Genomic DNA, 22,181 nt, shown 5'->3' on the forward strand with positions numbered 1-22,181 from the left:
CATGCACCAAAAACCAGAATAGAACCCCAGAACCCTATTTGGAGGGAGGTTTGTTGCCAATGCCCATAGCCTCCCCTATCAAATGCTTCTCTCATTTGACAATTTTCAAGTGATTTAGGGAACAGAAGACTCCGTTAGAATGTGAAACCTGGATATGAACAGTAAAGGAGAAGACTGGAGTTGTATTTACAAAGGAAAGGCATATATATATATATAGATATATAGATATATATATATATGCATAGCACCAGATTTTTCAAGTAAGCAAGTTCAGCGTCAAACTAATCCGAACCAAAATTTCACATTTGTAAACTCTCCCCCTCACTTCCCCAGCGGAGAGCTGTGGGATGTGTCAGCTTGATGCTCTTCACTAATGGTGTGAACTCAAAAGGTAGTTTTTCTGCAGCTAAATGGATTCCAAGTCTCAGATATCCCCAGGACAAGTGTGCTGCCCTCTACTGGCTTTTACAGACCAAATCTGGAACCATCCATCTTTTCCTTCTTTGTAAGTGTCTAGAGAATTGCTTCATTCGTGACAATGTGTGCAACCATGCACACACACATACTGATAATCTATAAACGATTCTAATAGCCAAAGGATACTTTTTATCAGGAATTACCCAAAGAAAGTGATTTTTGAAATAATGGGACTAAAAATATTTTTTTAGAGTCTCTTTGATACCCTTGGTGCTTAAACATTCAATTTATTGTCTGATTTCTGGATATTTCTGGATTTTAGATTCCATACACTTCAGATTCTGAAGGCTTATTGAAAAAGCCAAGTTCCTCAATATGGGAAATTCTATCTGGCTGTACTTTGAGAGTTATTCTTTTTCTACTTTTGAAAAAATATTTTGAATATTTTATATATATATATATATATGTAATATTAACAGAATACTTCAGGGGGTCATATTCCAGATAAATATGACACAATCTGCATCATCCCCAATATTTTAGATATTAAAATAAGGGTAAAATTTGGAGTAAGTTGTCTGACATATTTCCCAGCCTAAGTGTTCATGTAGCATATTAAAATTTAAGTTGATATTTGGTTTGGTAAGCTATCCCTGTGTACTGTATGCATCTGTTAGTGATAGAGAAGATTTTCAAATCACGGTATATTGAACCTGATTTTGCAGAAGCAGACTTGGAACCTCTCCGGCTCTCCTTCCACAAGGCTCAGTGAGTCAGTCTGGGCAGCGCACACCTTTGCTTTCATTCACTCACTGCGGTCAGGCTTAATGGTACTAACATGCAATCCTAGCATAACACGGACACTAGCACTGACGTTTCTGAATCATTCCCCCAGGTAATAAAAATATATATATAGATAGATAGATATACATATAGAGATCTGCAGCTGTACTAATTACTTCAAATAGCAGCAGACAAGGAAAATAAGCACTTAATCACTTGCTTCGTAAGTTTAAGTTCATTTTGTTTGCTATATTAAGTTTAAAAATTAAAAAAATATCAACTTACTATAAACAATTTAAAATATGTATAATACAACTTCATGGTCAAAACATTTGAATAGTCTATGAAAACAGGAAATACTTTGATCTTCCATTTGTTTAAGTTCCATACATGATTTTTCAATGCGTCTCTTCCAAGAGAAACCATGAAACGGTTGTCTTATTTTGAGAAGTAATTTTGTTTAGGGATTTCCTCATCACAAAAATACTTAATTACTTGTTACAGGCGAAGTAAAGAAAAAAAAAGGAAATGGGAAACAAAATGGCTTTCTCCTCACTTGTCACTCTTCTCTTTTGAAAACATTCTGTACATAAGCTATCTGGACTTTCGGAACCCATTTACAAATGCATTTCCAAAAACTGAAGAAAAAAAGTTTAGAGTCTTCAAGTGTTATTTTATACATGGACTATACAATACATATCGAAAGTATACACACACGTGCATATCTTAAAGATAAGGTTCTCCAAAGGTTTTTCGACATTCCATCACCCCTGTACTTGGTGGTCTATCACAGTTGTGTGTACTCTTGACTTGACTTGGTGTGAGGCGATCATATGCCATCTTGTATTCTTTATCAAATGCATCTGCAAAAATTCACAAGGAAATAAGGGCATTCAGCAATTTATACTCAATATTAACAACAATCAGATTTTTGTAATATTACAGAACTAGAAAATTAGAGGCCAAGAAGGAATCTCTAGGTCACTTCTGCCCACTAAAGGACTACAGAATTTCAGAGCCCAAATGGGGACCTTAAAGTCCTTAGCATTTTATTATTTTTTATTTTTTTAGAAAGAACATTTTTAGTTTTTATTTTTTAAGATTTATTTATTTATTTGACACAGAGAGAGAGACAGCACAAGCGGAGGGGAGAGACAGAGGGAGAGGCAGACTACCCGCTGAACAGGGAGGGAGCCCGATGCGGGGCTCTATCCCAAGACCCTGGGATCATGACCTGAGCTGAAGGCAGATGCTTAACCAACTGAGCCACCCAGGCGCCCCAGTCCTTAGCATTTTAGAGCTAGATTACACAGACCAATGAAATTTAAAGTTTTAAGATGCCTTCTTTTTAAGATTCTTTTCCAAATTTAAAAATTGTGGTAAAATATAGATAAAATTTACCATCTTAACCATTTTTATAGTTTGTTGGTATTACAAACCTTCATAATGCACAACCATCACCACCATCCATCTCCATAACTCTTTTCCTCCTGTAAAACTGAAACCCTATACCCATTAAACAATAATTCTCTGTTCTCCCCTCCCCCACCCTGTCAACTATCATTTCTACTTCTGTATGATTTTGACTACTCTAATAACTGTATGATTGTCTTTTTGTGACTGGCTTACTTCATTTAACATAATGTCCTCAAGGTTCATCCATGTTGTAGTATGTGCCAGAAGTTCCTTCTTTTTTAAGGCTGTATAATATTCCATTGTATATATAGACCCCATTTTGCTTACTCATTCATCCTTCAATGAATACATGGATTGTTTCCACATTTTAGCTATTATGAATAATGCTGCTATGAACACGGATGTACAAATATCTTTTCCAGATCCTGCTTTTAATTCATATGATCCAGAAATGTAATTGCTGGATCATATGAAAATTCTATTTTTAATTTTTTAAGGGAATTGCCATACTGTTTTCTAAGCAGCTGTACCAATTTACATTCCCAACAATAATGTACAAGGGTTCCAATTTTCTAGATCCTCACCAACACTTGTTATTTTTGTTTTGTTTTGTTTTGTTTGATAGTAGCCAGCCTAACAGTTGAGGTAGAGCCCCACTGAAGTTTAGATTTGCATTTCCTTAATAATTAGTGATGTTGAGCATCTTTTCATGTGCTTATTGGTCATTTGCGTATCTTCTTTGGAGAAATGTCTATTCAAGTCCTTTGCCCATTTTGAATTGGCTTGGGTTTTTTTTGTTGAGTTTTAGAAATTTAAAAAATCTATTCTGGACATTAATCCTTTATCAGATATACAATTTGTAAATATTTTCTTCCATTCTGTGGGTTGCCTTTTTACACTGCAGATACCACCTTTTGATGCACAAAATTTTAAATCTTCATGAAGTCCAATTTTTGTATTTTTTCTTTTGTTGCTTGTGTCTATGGTGTCACATCCAAGAAATCAATGCCAAATCTAATATCACGAAGGATTTTTGTCCTGTTTTCTCCTGAGAGTTTTATAGTTTCAGATCTCATATATAGGTCTTCAAGCCATTTTGAGTTAATTTGTTATATAAGGGGGTCCAACTTCATTCTTTTGCATGTGGATATCCAGTTTTCCCAGCATCATTCGTTGAAATGACTGTTCTTTCCCCAGCGGTGCTCTTGGCACCCTTGTCAAAAATCATTTGACCGTATATGTGATGTTTTATTTCTGGGCTCTCTATTCACTTCCATTGGTCTATATGTCTGTCTGTATGATGCTCTCTATTCACTTCCATTGGTCTATATGTCTGTCTTTATGACGCTCTCTATTCACTTCCATTGGTCTATATGTCTGTCTTTATGACAGTACCACACTGTTTGGATTATTGTAGTTTTGTATTAAGTTTTGAAATCAGTATTGTGAGTCCTCCAGGTCTGTTCTCTTTTAAGATTTTGGCTACTTGGGGTCCCTTGAGATTTCATATAAATTCTAGGATAGGTTTTTCTATTTTTGTAAAAAACATCATTGAGATTTTGATAGGGACTGCATTGAATCTAGAGACTGCTTTGGGTAGTACTGGTATCTTAAAAATATTAGTCTTCCAACTATATGAAAATGGGATGTGTTTCCATTTATTAATGTCTAATTTCTTTCAGCAATGTTTTGTAGTTTTCAGTGTATAAGTCTTTTGCCTCCTTGGTCGAACAAATTCCTAATTATTTTATTCTTTTTGATGCTACTGTAAATGGAATGGCTCTCAATTTTATTTGTAGGTTATTCATTGCTATTAGCAGAAATAATGATTGATTTTTGTATCCTGATCTTCTACATGCAACCTTGCGGAAATCATTTATTAATTCTAATAGTCCGGGTGGTTTGGTTTTGTTTTTGGAGTGGAACATTGAGGGTTTTCTATATATATAATCATGTCATCTATGAATAGAGATAGTTTAACTTCGTCCTTTCCAATTTGGATGCCTTTTATTTATTTTTCTTTCCTAGCTGCTCTGGCTCGAACTTCTAATATAGTGTTGCCTTGTTCCTGATCTTAAGGGGAAGCCTTTCCATTTTTCACCATTGAGTATGGTGTTAATTTGGGGTTTTTCATAAATGCTCTTTATCAAATTGAGGACGTTTCCTTCTATCCTAGTTTGTTGATTTTGCCAAATGCTTTTTCTGCATCTACTGAGATATGTGTGTCTTTTTCTTTTTTTTAAGATTCTATTTTTAAGCAATCTTTACACCCAATGTGGGGCTTGAACTCACAACCCTGAAATCAAGAATCGCATGCTCTACTGACTGAGCCAGCCAGGTTCCCCAGAGAGATGTGTGTCTTTTATTCTATTAATATGGTATATTACGTTGATCGAGTTTTGTATATTGAACCAACACTGCATTCCTGGGATAAATCCCAGTTGGTTGTGGAACAGAAACCTTTCTAAATGTTGCCAGATTTGGTTTGCCAGGATTTTGTTGAGAATTATTAATACGGGATATTGCTCTGTAGTATTCCTTTCTTGTGATGTCTTTGGTAATATTGGCTTCACAGAATGAGTTAGGAAGCACTCCTTTTCCTTCTACTTTTGTAAGAATTTGCGAAGGATTAATGTCTTAAATTCAGGCTGCTACAACAGAATACCAGAGACTGGGTGGCTTAAGTGATGAACATTTATTTCTCACAGCTCTGGAGGCTGGAACAACTAAGATCAAGGCTACGGTAGCAATATCTGGTGTCTGGTGAGAGTGCTCTTCCTGGTTTGTCTACGGCTGTCTTCTCCCTGTATCCTTAACATGGCAGAGAGAGGGACAGCTCTCTTCTTCTTTTAAGGATATTAATCCCATTTTGGGGGGCTCCAACCAAATGATGTTATTGCTTCCCAAGGGCCCTACTTCCAAACACCATTACGTTAGGGCTACATACGAGATAGATAGGACACAAACATGAAGTCCATCACAATTAGTGTTAATCCTTTTTTAAACATTTGATAGAACTCACCATCTGGTCCTGGGTTTTTCTTTCTGGGAAGCTTTTTGATTATCAACTCAAACTATTTACTTGTTACAGCTCTATTACGGTTTTCTATTCTAGAGTCAGTTTTGTAGTTTATGTCTTTGTAGGAATTTGCCTATCTCTTCTGGGTTATTGAATTTGTTGGCATGTAATTATTTATTGTACTCCCTTATAATTCTTTTTATTTCTGGAAGGGCAGTAGGAATATCCTCTCTTTTATTCCTGATTTCATTAATTTGAGTCTCCTCTCTTTTTCTCCTAGTCTAACTAAAGATCAACTTTATTGATCTTTTCAAAGACCCAACTTTGATTCTGATGAGTTTCTCCTTTAAAAATAGTTTTTCCCGATTTTTTCTTTATTTCATTATTTCTGCTGTAATATTTATTATTTCCTTTCTTCTGCTTGCTTTGGGTTCAGTTTGCTCTTCTTTTTCTGTTTCATAGGTTATGTAGGTATTTACATATAAGTTCCTACATGATTAATTTTCCAGTTGAACATTAGAATCATTTGTCAAGTTTCTTATTTTTAACAGTTTCCAGTGTTTCATAACTATTATAGTTTTTTTTGAAGATTTTATTTATTGGGGCACCTGGGTGGCTCAGTTGTTAAATGTCTGCCTTCGGCTCAGGTCATGATCCCAGGGTCCTGGGATAGAGCCCCGCATCGGGCTCCCTGCTCAGCGGGAAGCCTGCTTCTCCTTCTCCCACTCCCCCTGCTTGTGTTCCCTCTCTCTCTATGTCTCTCTCTGTCAAATAAATAAATAAAATCTTAAAAAAAAAAAAATGGGCGCCTGGGTGGCTCAGTTGGTTGGGCGACTGCCTTCGGCTCGGGTCATGATCCCAGGGTCCTGAGATCAAGCCCCGCATCGGGCTCCCTGCTCAGCAGGAAGCCTGCTGCTCCCTCTCCCACTCCCCCCTGCTTGTGTTCCCTCTCTCGCTGTCTCTCTCTGTCAATTAAATAAATAAAATCTTAAAAAAAAAAGATTTTATTTATTTATTTGACAGAGAGAGAGCTAGTGAGAGAGGGAACACAAGCAGGGTAGAGTGGGAGAGGGAGCAGCAGGCTTCCTGCTGAGCAGGGAGCCCGATGTGGGGCTCGATCCCAGGACCCTGGGATCATGACCTGAACCGAAGGCAGACACTTAACAACTGAGCCACCCAGGTGCCCCTCACAACCATTATAGTTAAAAAACAAATACTCTGGGCACCTGGGTAGCTGAATCGATTTAAGCATCTGATTCTTGATTTTGGCTCAGGTCATGACCTCAGGGTCATGAAATTGAGCCCCAAGTCCATCTCTGCACTGGGTGTGGAGCCTGCTTAAGAGTCTCTCTCTCCGGGCGCCTGGGTGGCTCAGTTGGTTAAGTGACTGCCTTCGGCTCAGGTCATGATCCTGGAGTCCCGGGATCGAGTCCCGCATCGGGCTCCCTGCTCAGCAGGGAGTCTGCTTCTCCCTCTGACCTTCCTCCTTCTCATGCTCTCTGTCTCTCATTCTCTCTCTCTCAAATAAATAAAATCTTAAAAAAAAAAGAGTCTCTCTCTCCGTCTGCTCTCCCCCCCACCCCCGGCCACGCACATGCACGGCTCTCTAAAAAAACCCCCAAAACCAGAAAAACCCCAAAACCAAAAAAGCACAAATATTTACAACATTCTGCTCAAAGCCCTCTGGTTGCAATTTGAACCCATTCATTCTTTTCCTCTTTTTATTTTTTTAACATTTTATTTTATTTTTTTTGAAGAGTTTTATTTTTTTATTTTTTATTTATTTGAGAGAGAGAGAGTGAGAGAGAGAGCACAAGAGAGGTAGGGTCAGAGGGAGGAGCAGACTCCCTGCTCAGCAGGGAACCCGATGCGAGACTTAGTCCCGGGACTCCGGGATCATGACCTGAGCAGAAGGCAGTCGCTTAACCAACTGAACCACCCAGGCGCCCCTCTTTTCCTCTTTTTAATGGAAAGTGCAGCTCAACACATTCATACAGTATTTATTTACAAACAAAATTATAGGTTAAACACAGTTACGCTTCCATTAGCCTTCTCCATCAAATAGTCCTTAATTCTAAATAAGTTTTACCTTTCTTACTGGAACTTGTCCAGATTTTTCCACCTTTATTTCAACTAGGAAATCCATGACTTACGGTAACTTCTGAGTACAATGTTCCTTGGTTATATTTCTCTGGGTCATACTTTTTTTTTCCAAACAAACATACCAAACACTGATCTCTTCTGGGCTCAGATTTATAGCTAAAATGTTTAAAAGCCACTTTAGTGTAAAGCCAATTTCCAATTCCTAGCTTTTAAATGAGCAGATTTATTTTCTTTCTGACCAAATCAGCCTCTTTGTCCTTTATTTTTTTTAAGTTTATTTATTTTTTTTAGTAATCTCTACATCCAATGTGGGGGCTTGAACTTATGACCCCCAAGATCAAAAGTCGCAGGCTCTTCCCACCTAGCCAGCCAGGAGCTCCTCTTCGTCCTTTAAATGTTGGTTTTGTTTAAAATGTCAAACCTAAGGCACCACCTGGTTTCCCTTGTATTCTTGCATTAGCTTCTTAACTGCCCTTTTCACAATCTGCTGGGTTCCCACCCAATTTGTTCTCCATAGACTAGAGATCCTGGTAAAACACATATATGAACATGTCTCTCTCCTGCCTAAGAATCCCCCAGATGTTTCCCACTGCATTGAGGATTCCTTCCAAAATACTTGGCAGCACCTATGAGACTGCATGATCTAGTTCCCACCTGTTTCTCCAAACTCATTTCACCCCACACTCACTCCACCTTTTCTCGTTGAACTCTCTCTTCCCTGGCCTTTTGGTTACTCAAAAATAGCAGACTCTTCACTTCAGGGTCTTCCTGCAAACTTTAAAGTTTGTGTGTTTTCTCCCCCACTCATATTCTGGCTAAATTCTCAACTTACTGCCACTTCCTCTGAAGCCTTTCTTATTTTTAAACTTGTCTGGCCCTGAGGCACCTTAGACTTGGTTCCCGGACACATTCTCCACTCCCTCCCGGTCACAATGCACTTTAGGTACCTTCCCCTATGGTCCAGTCTGCCTCTCAGCAGAAGCCTCCATAAACAAACCCTTTAACATCCAGGTTGTCCCTCCATCAGTCCATCCTAATACGAATTACTTACTCATTTATATTTGTTTCCAGGTTTGCTTTTTTTCCCCCTTCCCATTATTGTTCTAGTCTCCAATCCTTCCCCTTGGGTTTCTAAATTCTCCTCGGGCATCAACTCTGGGTCTACACAGAAAGTGATAGTTTTTTGAGGGACACCCAACATATATAGACAGTGAAGAGCTTTGCACCCAGAGAGGACCATAAAGGACAGGCCATAAGAACTCAGATGCTTCCAGAAACCTTCAAAGAATTGGCAAAGGAAGTTCCTATCAGGTCTGTCATCAAGCAGAGAGTCAGAGGAAAAGGGCTCTTGGACTCATGAAATGGTAAACTCCTTTAAGGTACCAGTAAAAGTACCTATGTAATAATCTCCAAGCAGCTCTCATAGAGGAGGAGTAAAATTTTGCGTGGGGGTTAGGGTCAGAAAAGAAGTGTGTTTGTAAATTCGGCTCTGGTTGGGGAAAGGGTGCTTAACGGCACCACTGCAGGGGGCGTGTAATGCTTGCTTTGGCGACAGCAAAGTGAATGACCGACTGCTGAGATAAAGACAAGCCTTTCGTACTGTCCCTCTCTCACCATTACTTTAGGGGGCCAGGACATTTATTTTAAAGTTTAACTAAATTTGACTTTTCTGTAGAATGTGCTCAGAAAAGGTTAACCCTTTTAGATAATGAGTGCATAAAAAATACTACCCCTTACCTAGTAGTTCCGTTCCATAAGATGCTTGCCATCTCACCCATACGCATCATTGCTTCTGGATTCTACAGGTCCTCTCTCGGCACCAGGGCTGACAATTCCCAGTGACACAGGTCACCTTTGGTCAGAAGGCACCTGATACGCCCTTGAGATACCCAGTTAGGGATGGCTGCCCCAAGCCCTCTACTTCATTCACTAACTCCTACTCTTCCCCACCCTCTAGTGAACTTGCTGGGAAGCCAGTGCTGCAGGCTGGGCTCCTGTTCTCTGTTCACGTTCCACACGGTCTGGCTGAGCAGCCTGTAATAGGGCATAAGCTTATTATATATTGTCATCATTTTGAGGGGCGCCTGGGTGGCTCAGTCGGTTGAGGGTCTGACTCCCTCGGTTTCAGCTCAGGGTATGATCTCAGGGTCCTGGGATCAAGCCCCGTGTCCTGCTCTGTGCTGAGTGGGGAGTCTGCTTCTCTCCCTCTGCCCCTCCACATGATCTCTCTCTCTCTCTAACAAGTAAATAAATCTTAAAAAAAAAAAAAAAAAAAGAAAAAAAGTCAACCAAAGTGTTGACTCGCGCTAAATAACCAGATATGTTTTTGTTAAGACAATATACAGTCACCTAAAAAGTATGGCCGATTACAAATTCTCTCTTTAACCGGGAGTGGGTTTACTTAAGCAGGGCACCCACGTTAGATACCAGTCAAGTCAGAGGACTTATGTGTATCATTATCACTTTCATCAACTTATTCACATTATAACTTTTCAGACAAGATGCCAAAACTCTGCTCCAGGTTCTCAACGCCTAACAGCCACCCCTTTCTTCCTTTTTTCTACCAGGGGCTATTTCCGCCCTTTCCTGAGACTTAGGAATGGCAACTGAAAGGGAGCCCAAGCACAATCACTGGGAGAAGGAGACGATCAATCAAAAAAGTTTGGGCCCTCCTGAAATAGATATTTAGCTACCTTACATCCTTCTGAAATGACAGCAGTCCCTATCTCATAGGGCTTTTGGGAGAATTACAGGAGATAATACACGGGAAGTACTTGCTACAATGTCAGGTACACAGTAGGCCTCAAAAAATGTTAGCTTTTATCATTTATCATTGATATAATATGACCAAAGTATCTAGTACATTAAATTAAAAAAATCAAAGGAAGAATTCTTCTAATATATTAATATAATTTAATATTACAATAATAAATATCAAAATAATAATAAAGACTACCAATATAAAAATACTTCGAAAATGATACCAAGATATATAAACATTACATGTTAGATATTATGCTGGATTACCTATATCAATGTTTTCTCTTCCCAGGGCCACAAGTGAGAGAAATAGTATTTCTCTATACAAACTCCTAGGAGGGGGGAAGGAGTGGAGAAGATATTACTATTCATATAATCTCTACATTCTATACAAAAATATTTATGCTAATATAAGCATGAAGTAATCAAACAAATTACTAAGCCAATAATACGAATCCACGTAGAGGAACAATGTATTCATTTAAGACAGACTTACCTCTGTCTTTTAAAATGAGGACATTTATTCAGTGTCTCTAAAATTTGACTCATTGGTCCATAGACATCATTCATTTTAATGCTTTTTACCATATTTTTCAATAGTTCCTGGTTAAATGAATTATCCCCTTTTTGCAATAAATGGACCATTGGATACTTCTGGGCTGTAAAAGAACAAAAGAGCAGATGAAGGAAAATGTTCTACGTGTAAAGGACAATATAATTAAGCAGCAACTGATAGTTAATCAAGAAGCTACAAAGCACTAAAAACAAATTAAGGGCAGTAGACAAAGGAACAGAAATCTAAGGATGAGAAAGAAAAAAAGGAAAAAAATAAGACACATAATGATGAAAACAGGCTTAAAGCTTTCTGTGGCCTCAAATAGAAAAAAACTAAAAATGCAGTTTTCCTTAATACAGCCCCTGGAGGAAATTCTCAATCAGCAGCCTGGGATGGAAACAAACAAATATGTAAAAAGAAGAAACTGGGACAAGCAATGGGCTAAAAGCGAACTCCACAAAACATAACCCCTCCAGCACATACACAGTACCACTCAAAACAAAACAAAACAGAACAAAAAAACCCTTGGCCTCCATGGAAGATAGCACTAAAAACATCAAACTTAACACTCACTCTCAAACAAAAGAGTACGATTTTGACCTGTAAGACAAAAAGTAGTAAAGTAAAATAAAAGTTAGTTATACATTAGTTTACTATTGCTATTTAAAGCAAGTAGAGATTACTCTTCCACAGACGAAGTCAGCATTCTATGATAGCACTTACTGTGGGCATTCCAGAGGATGTACAAGGGCTGTCCCGGATCCTGATGTAATTTCATATTGTCCCATAACATTTGTATTAAAACATATTTACTATCCTCAGACATACAGTGGCGAGGAATCTGTGTTGAAGAACAAACAGATATTCATTAATGATCCTTACCTGATAAGTTTTGTAAATATAAAGATCCTTATATGTGTGCGAGAGAGAAAAGAGAACAGAAAATGACTGGTTTGTATGCATTTTATCTCGACGGAAGGAAGATGGGCTGAATTGAAAAGCTAATGATCTCTGAAGTAGATTTTTTTTTTTAAGATTTTATTTATTTATTTGAGAAAGAGAGAGAGAGAGAGAGCGCGCACAAGCAGGATGAGTGGCAGAGGGAGAGGGAGAAGCAGACTCCCTGCGGAGCAGGGAGCCTTGATGCGGGGCTCGATCCTAGGACCCTGGGATCATGACCCAAGCTGAAGGCAGATGCTTAACTGACTGAGCCACCCAGGTATCCCTCTGAAGTAGCAGATTTAACCAAATCAGTAAGAAAGGGTACCACAAAAGGCTAACATTAACCAGCTTATGACTGAGGGTCCCCAGAAAAATGAATCTCGGAGCCTCATTCTACATCAGTCCAAGACCCTACCCTAGATAAGTCACTGAGTTAACCTCTTGGTCATTCATTTGTCATGTGCTGAAAATCCAAACCACATGCACAATCATAGACATGAGTACAAGTAGGCAGAAAAAGTTCCTGAACTTAGAGATGTTGCGATTTAGTGGTGGTGATGCATATGAAGAAATAAAACACTTTTATGTAACAATGGATCAAAAATACAAGTAAACACATAGTTGTTTACTAGTTAAGCAAAAACTCAGAGTAAAGGACTGAAGAGAATGGTAGCACATGCCTGAACTAGGAATTACAAATATCCTCCTAAACATGTGTAAGGCTTGTTTTTGAAGGAGGTATGAGACATGAGTGGGGCCAAATCACAAACTCTTCTGATAAGAGTCATTGACAGTTTCTTCTTGAGGTTATAACAAAAACACAGCCCATTTTGTATCAATTTTATAAGAAGGCTACAAAACATGATTTTGTCTTACTGCTAGGCTGTAAGAAGAAAAACTATCTGTAAATGCAACGAAAACAATTTTATTGATCTAATGATTCAGATGGTTATTTAAAAAACTTCGCATAAAAATTACTTTTTTGTCATTGAGAATATGCAAATATAACATTAGTGATGGTAGCATTGCCTTTTAGTTAATTTTCATTTTCATACCTTTGAATACTTGTTACAATGCTCAGAAGAAAGAATCAATCCAGGTAAGTTACTGGGTAAGTCAAGACGTCTAAAATACCATACAAGGTTCCAAAACACGATTGGATGATGGTCCACGAAGTCTGCCACTGTTATTGCATGGTCGCCTTCATTTTCCAGTAAGCTTTCAAGCTCCTTCCATACCACTAAAGGACTAAGATATGGAACAGTGATAGGATCTGGACTGGGGAGGTGCCACTCTAATCCTAAAGAATCCTGTTGAATAAAGAAAAAAGCATAAATGGAAAATACAAGATTGACGATACTAAATCAATTTAAAAAATTCCTATCAATGATTTCCATATAAGTAGGAAATACTAGAATTGTATCATGGGACTAGAAACTCTTCTTGATATATTATAAAACTGAAGCTAATAAGGCTATATAGGACAAGGGGAACAAAATCATATGTAAATCATCAATGTCCAAATTTTAAAAAACACCAAAATACATACGGTAGCTCCTTGTAAAGTAGTTGGCAGGCTGCCTGTAGGAATGAGCTTCTGGCCTCCAGTGTCTTCCTTATCCAAGGGGCCATAAGTACTAACACTCCTGGCCATTGGAAATATTGGACATTTTGACATAGCTGTTTTTGATCTATCAGCAGGGATCTGAATACTTCGGGCATATGTATTTTCCAGCAGTTTAGATTTGCTTGGGCATTGAAAAAAGAAAAAAAAGCATATCATTGTCTAGATTTACTTTATTTCATCCAGAACAACCAGATCTTTAGAATCAGAGCTGGATACACAGCAAAGTAAATCAAATAAAGATGTTAGTCAGAAGTCGGCTGGGGAATAGGATATATTTTTAAGTAGTCTAATCATGTTAAATTTCCTTTTTATCCAGTGAACTTTGAATATTCAAAAGTCATTCATTTATTAAAACATTTAGTGGACAACTGTTACACATCAGGAACCCCAGTAGGCCCAGAGGATACAAAGCAGAAAAAACAGGCACCTATTCCTTCAGGAGTCACAAGCTAGGGGGACCTGGTCAGAGAAAGGGCTCCACTAATCCTACAAGCACATAGGTTTGCGGCTGTGCTGCCTAGGCAAGCAGGATCAAACAGGTCATGCCAGCCGGCCAGTACCCCACAGGCATTTTTTTCCTGCACATGCCATTAACAATATGACTTCACCTGCCCCGTTATGTGTATGATGCACCTGGCACTTCTCCAAAATGGAGTCAACTTCTGCATTTGTTCTGAGTGTAAATTCACTTATATTAGGCTTACTGTAAAGTCTTCCTTTGATTTTACAGTTCCTCTATCAGTTCTAAATGTTTTCTCAGGTTATTAAATATTCTAAAGCAGAAGTAAGTTAGGACTGATTTAATTCCTAAAGAGACAGGGATAAGAGAAAGATGTTCACTGTAAACAGGTGTTCTACAGAATTTTTACTTTTTTTCTTTTTTTTTAAGTAGGCTCCACGCTCAACATGAGGGGCTCGAACTAATGACCCTGAGATCAAGGGTCGCATGCTCTACCCACTGAGCCAGTCCAGGTGTTCCAGGTGTTATTTTTACTTTTAAAACACTAGTAAACGTTATCATATAAGAATTCTACAGCTTAAACTCTGGGGATTCATAAAGCATAAACTATAACTGTTTAAACATTTAGGTTATTAGAGAATTTTAAAACTTTTAAGTAGGGGAAAGAACTTAAGATTATGAATCTATCATACATGGAAATTTGAGAGAGAGAGCGTGCACACGTGCGAGGAAGGCAGAGGGAAAGGGAGAAAGAGAATTTCAAGCAGACTCCATGGCCCAGCGCAGAGCCCGACGTGGGGCTCGACCCCATGATCCTGAGATCATGACTTCAGTTGAAATCAAGAATCGGATGCTTAACTGACTGAGCCACCCAGGTGCCCCTAGAAATTTTAAATGGTCAGCTGATTTTTCTGTCATTTTCAGAAACATGTGTAATACATGTTAAAATATAGTTCCACATAATTATAATTACCTATTGAGATCAAAATTCCCTTGAACAGAGATAACAGATGTGTCAAGACCAGAGGCTGATGTTGAGATACAAGACTGCCTTGTCTGAGTTGAAAAGGAGGATGGAAAATGCATATTTTCTGTAGATGGGCTTGACTTCAGAAAGTACCTGCAATGTGAATTAAAGGAACTTTTTGAGAAAAGAGATATTCTAGGAAATATGATCCTTAAACATGAAGGAAAAAGAAAGCACAAATCATTACCTTCCAGGCCGTCTTAAATCTCTTATTTCAATATTCAGAAAGGGCAAGAAAAGATTGCCACAAAATGGGCATGTAGTATTGAGATTTGAATCATCTGCTGTCCAGCCAGCCATGATTTCCTCATCATGGACGAGACAATCACATGTTCTACACCGAGAACAACTTGAGATAAGAACCTGTGGGAAAAAACAGCACTTTATAAAGCGAGCCTGTTGGAGATATTATGAATTAAAAACCACTTCAATCCATAAATCTATTAGAAAACTAAAAGTCAGGCAACCCTTTCAGGACCCCTCTCACTCTTGAGAGCTTTTTCTGTATTTTCACTTAATAAACTTCTGTCGCTTTACTCACTCTCAAAAAAAAAAAAAGAAAACTAAAAGTCAGAAGGATTCAGAAGTTACAAACAAACAAAAAATAGATTACATTCAGCTAAATCGATTTCAAAATTTTTCTCTGAAAGGGAACCTTGCATTTAAGAAAGGAAACCTTACCCATTATAATTACTACAGAACCTGCCATGGTTTTATTAGTGAAAAAGTAAACCCAAGCATTAATTTGCTAATACCCAAAATAGGTATTATTTTTACATATTATGTAAAATTTATGTACATATATACATAAAATATGTACATATTTTACATATAATAATTACATATTATGGGTCCGTGTGCTACTCATAGTGTGGTCACCAGACAAGTGTGGGTCCACAAACTCTTTTCGATTTGTGATGAGTAAAGAAATTGAGAAGAGGACTTAGAAACCTTTAAAGCAGGGGCGCCTGGGCGGCTCAGTTGGTTAAGCAACTGCCTTCGGCTCAGGTCATGATCCTGGAGTCCCGGGATCGAGTCCCGCATCGGGCTCCCCGCTCAGCAGGGAGTTTGCTTCTCCCTCTGACCCTCCCCCCTCTCATGTACTCTCTCTCATTCTCGCTCTCTCAAATAAATAAATAAATCTTTAAAAAAAAAAAAAAAGAAAGAAACCTTTAAAGCAACTGGTCATTGCTGCAATATCTAAGTTTGTAATCAATACACATTTTCACAAGAGCATCAGCCAGGACAGACTGGAAATTAAAAACCCCAACAAAACCCTGGTCTGTCACTAAAGACAGTTTAAGAAGTGTTGCTATCGATGAATGTAAATGCTGTCACTACATGAATAAAATATAGAAATTCCTGAAACCATGAGAAACTTCATCAATTGTAATATCTGTGCTCATCATTTATCTTCCAGCTACAAGCAAATCTATTTTCCAAATTTATACAAACTGGCCTGAAAAAGCAACAACACTCACAGATGTATTTGGAAGCAATTTTTATACAAAAGTTTGGGAAAACTTCTAAAGTGTAAAAGCGTAACTCTTTCATTGCAAAAAAAAAGAGACACCCAGCAACATCTCCAGCAGATAGCCACGTCAAACTGATACAAAAAATGAAAAACATGATGGGCAAAGGGGACACAAATGCCAAAACAGCTCCATGTCCCCTCATCCTAAAAGTGTGCTTGCATAGCAGAATTGGTTTTTAAGAGGTTCAAATGTGAAATAAAAGTTCAAAAAGAACATAGAGATAATCAGGGAAACTAGAAATACTGAAAATGGAAATGCTTTCGTACGTTGATAAACCCCGAAGGAGGCGTGGGACTTTCCTAAACAGAGATGAAGTAGTATGACTTTGGTATTCTGAAATACTGGCTATTTTACGTTTATTCAGCTGCAATATACATTCTGAAATTTTCAGAAGCTACATATTGAACTTTTTGTTACTCTACCCCTGACCATGAATACGTAAGGAACATAAGTTCTAGAAGTAGTGTAAGTAGTACAGGAAGACGCTCTTCGGATTAAAACTGTACCTCCATTGCATAGTTCTGGAAGATATTTGTATTACTTGTGTTGCAGGAAGGTGCCACTTCTGATTTCCCAGGTAAGGCAAACTTTGACAGGGATCCTGTTCATTATTAAAAAACAAAGAGCAAAACCATTACAATGAATGAGAAAGGATATGAAAATCTTTTACCTCCATAAATTCTGATAAAATGTCCAACTGTTTTATTCAAAATAGCAAAGGTAATTTAAGAAAAAACCAAAAAAGGCACACATTTTTGTTTTGACTACAAACTTAAGGAAGTGTGCTCTGATTCTACAGCTTCCCACATGCTAGGGGTGGGAAGCCCTAGCTTCATTACTCACTTATGAAGTTACTTTGTGGGTACGGGCTCATCACTCACTTATGACATACTTTGTGGGTACAGGCTACAAGGCATTCCAGTTATTTTAATTACTAATTTGCTGTTTCTCTTTTTCCATGTTTAAAATACAAGAATGTGTGGGCGCCTGGGTGGCTCAGTCGGTTAAGCGACTGCCTTCGGCTCAGGTCATGATCCTGGAGTCCCAGGATGAGTCCCGCATCGGGCTCCCTGCTCGGCAGGGAGTCTGCTTTGTCCTCTGACCCTATCCCCCCCTCATGTGTTCTCTCTCTCTCAAATAAATAAATAAAATCTTAAAAAAAAAAAACAAGAATGTGTTTAGTTCTAAGGTCTAAAACATATAAAATAGCGGGCGCCTGGGTGGCTCAGTTGGTTAAGCGACTGCCTTCGGCTCAGGTCATGATCCTGGAGTCCCGGGATCGAGTCCCGCATCGGGCTCCCTGCTCGGCAGGGAGTCTGCTTCTCCCTCTGACCCTCCTCCCTCTCATGCTCTCTGTCTCTCATTCTCTCTCTCTCTCTCTCAAATAAATAAATAAAAAAAAAAATCTTAAAAAAAAAATAAAACATATAAAATAGCGAATTTTATTTCCAATTATAAAAAGATTTACTGGCAATTCTCTGTCTTCTCAGGATCTTTTAAGATCTGGTACAGTAATCTTGTTCTTAAACATGAGGAGAGAATTTCCAAATATATTCTTAAGAGTTATGGATATTAGTAGGTATTAAAACAACAACAAAAACAACAAAAAGTAAGGGGAGTTCTGGGTCACATCAATTGTTGACAATGGCTATATCTTGTTAATAAAACTAGAGGTAATTTACCTTTTCTTTTTCTTTTTTCTCAGTAGTTACTAAATGTTATGCATAAACACATATTTTTATAAAGTAAGGGTAAAAAAATAAGTAATGGGATAAACTTCCAGTTCACAAGAAATAGAGAAGACAGGAAAAAACATGTTAAACACCAAAAGGCAGAAGAAAAGTTATTAAATTTCCTTATTACTTGCAACCCATTGACAAGTCCTTGCGGTGGGCAGAGTGACATTCCTTTAGGGACCCAACTGCTTGGATGGTGACACTTTGCTAAGGGCAAAAGGTAATCCTAACCTGACCCCCCCCGCCCCCCCCACTCCTGTAAGTCTACTTTAACATATAAAAATTCCTTTGGACACTTCCTTTATCTCTACCTGCCCCCCACCCCATACATGTTGGCAATTATCCCCCAAGTATACATCTGAAGGGTCTCACTGAGTAAGGGACAGACGGGGTTAGGTAGGGAGAGATAGGTAGGGGGCTCACAGAAATCCCAGAAATGCTGAGGCATAACAAAACCAGAGATAAGGGAACAAACCAGACCACCCTGCCCTGGGCGTCAGAGGTGGGGTCTTTAACGGCAGTCACATTGTGACCAACAAAGAATAAGGAGACCCTAAAGAAGAAGTAAGCCATTAAAGATGTTATCACCAGCCCTTACTCAAACCAAGATGTCACAAGAATGTTAAGGCCACAAGCTCCCTGGTCAGTTCTATAAAAGACTGTCAGTGGAGGCCCATGTTGGCAACCCTGGTGGGACCCCTCTCACTCCTGAGAGCTTTTGTTGTATCCTTGCTTAATAAAACTTTTTATCACTTTACTCACTCTCCTTTGTCCACAAGATTCATTCTTCAACTCCGTGAGAAAAGAACCTCTCTCTCTTCACAATCATAGGGATGCAATCAGCATAATCCAGATTAATGGCCTGATTGCTTCAGTAAATAAATGACAGTGGTAAAAAAAGATAGCTCTAGAACTACCACCACAGGTCCTAGGCCCGTTTCACAGATGGGTTGAGAGGGACAGAGAGGGCTGAAGCCAACATCAACCTGTAAGCTGCTTACAGCTGGTGGTAATTGCAGTACTTTCCCTGGACGGTTCCCCACAACCCTCTGTAATCCATCTCTGCTAAAGCTAGTTCAGAACTGCTTTCTTGTACCTTCTATCAGGCTTGACTAATGAAATCATTTATGTGGGCAGCCTCCCTTTTACATCGAATTAATCTAGAGCACAGAATATTCACTTTATAAATATGAATCAGGTTGTGAGGTTTATCTCTTAGCATAACAAATTGCTTTTGTATGTTAAAAAAAAAGGGGGGGCGAGCTAATCACCCGATTTCTTCATGAATGGATGACAAGGGGGAGAAAAAGAGAGGGAACAAAGAGGAAGTTAACAGACATATCAGCCAAATGCAACAAGGGGACCTTATCTGGATCCAACTTGAACAAACCACCTATAAAAGGAGCTTTATGAGATAACTGTGAAAATTTAAACTAAATAAATATTTGATATAAAGTATTATATCGATCAAAACATTAAAAAATGTAATAGCATTACAATTATGTTTTCAAAAAATGAATGCTTCACAAAAGATACATAGTGTACGTGTACCAAACAGACCATGCTAACACAGTGTTAGAAGAGAATGTTTATCTGTGAAGGGGGCAGTGACCACATGTGTGCATGAGAGAGGTTCTGGATATTGTTAACGTTCTGTGTTTTGATCTAAGTGCTGGTTACTCATGTGTCCTCAATTTCTGAAATGTATTTACATACATAAAAGTGTACACATTACATGCATAACATTAATAAAATTAAAAATGTTTATCAAATACATAATTAAAAAAATGTTTAAATATTTTTTTTGAAAAGAAAAACCACTGGCCTAAAATGGCATCACTTAGGCTGAGTTCCCAACAGGGGCTTAACACCTAATCTAATTGCAGTTTCAACTTCCTCAGAGTGTAGTCTTAACCAATCAGTCAGGAATTTTCTGACCAATGCCTGGGAGTTTGCAACATGGGCCCTCTCCATCTCGCAAAGGAAGATGAAGTAATCTGCATGATACACCCCCTGCACTTCCCCCTAAGGGAAAGTGACTTTGCCTGGACTAGCTTTCTCTTTTGCTAATAACTTTCTTGCCTCCCCTTCTTCTATAAAAACCGTCCATTTTGTACAGTTCTTGGAGCTCCCCTCTACTTGCTAGATGGGATGCTGCCTGATTCATGAATTGTTTAGTAAAGCCAGTTAGATCTTCAGATTTACTTGGTTGAATTCCATTTTTTTAACAATATAAAACATTAAAGTCCTTATATTTTAGAGCTACATATGGAAGTATTGATGAATAAAATTATATGCTGTCTGGTATTTACTTTAAAATAATCCAGTGGGCAAGGAAAAAATAGTGGGACTACAGGAGGGGGAAAGATAAAACAAGATTGGCCATTTTTTGATAACTATTGCAATTGGGTAAAGGGTAAATGGGTGTCCATTGGGCTATTCTTTCTACTTCTGTGTACATTTGAAAGTCCCTACAATAAAAGCTTTTTAAAAGATCAGAGGTGCACATCAAAAAGTATTATAATGCCCTTGCTTCCCTTGCCTTACTTATCAAACTCAACACCCAAAGAACAAATAATCCAATCAAGAAATGGGCAGAAGACATGAACAGACATTTTTCCAAAGACATCCAAATGGCCAACAGACACATGAAAAAGTGCTCAATATCGCTTGGCATCAGGGAAATCCAAATCAAAACCTCAATGAGATAACTACCTCACACCAGTCAGAATGGCTAAAATTAACAAGTCAGGAAACAACAGATGTTGGTGAGGATGTGGAGAAAGGGGAACCCTCCTACACTGTTGGTGGGAATGCAAGCTGGTGCAGCCACTCTGGAAAACAGTATAGAGATTCCTCAAAAAGTTGAAAATAGAGCTACCTTATGATCCAGCAATTGCACTACTGGGTATTTACCCCAAAGATACAAATGTAGTGATCCGAAGGGCTACGTGCACCCCAATGTTTATAGCAGCAATGTCCACAGTAGCAAAACTATGGAAAGAGCCAAGAGGTCCATCAACAGATGAATGGATAAAGAAGATGTGGTGTACATATACAATGGAATATTATGCAGCCATCAAAAAACCCAAAATCTTGCCATTTGCAATGATGTGGATGGAACTAGAGGGTATTATGCTAAGCGAAATAAGTCAGAGAAGGACATGTATCACATGATCTCACTGATATGAGGAATTCTTAATCTCAGGAAACAAACTGAGGGTTGCTGGAGTGGTGGGGGGTGGGAGGGATCGGGTGGCTGGGTGATGGATATTGGGGAGGGTATGTGCTAGGTGAGCGCTGTGAATTGTGTAAGACTGCTGAATCTCAGACCTGTACCTCTGAAACAAATAATACATTATGTGTTTAAAAAAAAAAAAAAAAAGAAGATAGTAGGAAGGGAAAAATGAAGGGGGGGACATTGGAGGGGGAGACGAACCATGAGAGACTATGGACTCTGAGAAACAAACTGAGGGTTCTAGAGGGGAGGGGGGTGGGGGGAGGGGCTAACCTGGTGATGGGTATTAAAGAGGGCAGGAATTGAATGGAGCACTGGGTGAACCATGGAACACTACATCAAAAACTAAGATGTAATGTATGGTGATTAACATAACATAATAAAATAAAATTTTAAAAAAAGTATTATAATGCATCCATTCCTCACACCATATCCTAGGATAAATTTCAAATGGATCAAATATCTAAATCGGGGGTCAAATCCACTTGTGTATGGCCACAAGCTAAGAATGGTTTTTACATTTTAAAGTGTTAGAAAAAGAAAACGATAAAAAAGAATATGT

General features: G+C 38.4%; 1 protein-coding gene across 4 annotated transcripts in view; it reads right to left on the minus strand.

The window, feature by feature from the left end:
- Positions 1-261: 261 nt before the first annotated feature.
- Positions 262-22,181, minus strand: part of DENND4A (DENN domain containing 4A) — a 136,417-nt gene continuing 114,497 nt past the window's right edge. For 3 of the 4 annotated variants that reach the window (XM_034994583.1, XM_034994582.1, XM_034994581.1), the window contains 9 exons: positions 17,152-17,246; positions 15,298-15,473; positions 15,057-15,203; positions 13,546-13,744; positions 13,052-13,306; positions 11,778-11,895; positions 10,995-11,157; positions 10,766-10,830; positions 262-2,063 (listed from right to left, as the gene is read on the minus strand). In XM_034994583.1, coding sequence (XP_034850474.1) covers positions 1,927-2,063; positions 10,766-10,830; positions 10,995-11,157; positions 11,778-11,895; positions 13,052-13,306; positions 13,546-13,744; positions 15,057-15,203; positions 15,298-15,473; positions 17,152-17,246 — 1,355 coding nt within the window. In that variant the 3' untranslated portion in view covers positions 262-1,926. The remainder of the gene's footprint in view (positions 2,064-10,765; positions 10,831-10,994; positions 11,158-11,777; positions 11,896-13,051; positions 13,307-13,545; positions 13,745-15,056; positions 15,204-15,297; positions 15,474-17,151; positions 17,247-22,181) is intronic. The other variant, XM_034994584.1, reaches the window with a different exon arrangement.

The sequence above is a fragment of the Mirounga leonina genome, unplaced genomic scaffold (genome assembly GCF_011800145.1).
Source record: "Mirounga leonina isolate KUSES-001 unplaced genomic scaffold, KU_Mleo_1.0 Mir_91, whole genome shotgun sequence".
Lineage (NCBI taxonomy): Eukaryota > Metazoa > Chordata > Mammalia > Carnivora > Phocidae > Mirounga > Mirounga leonina.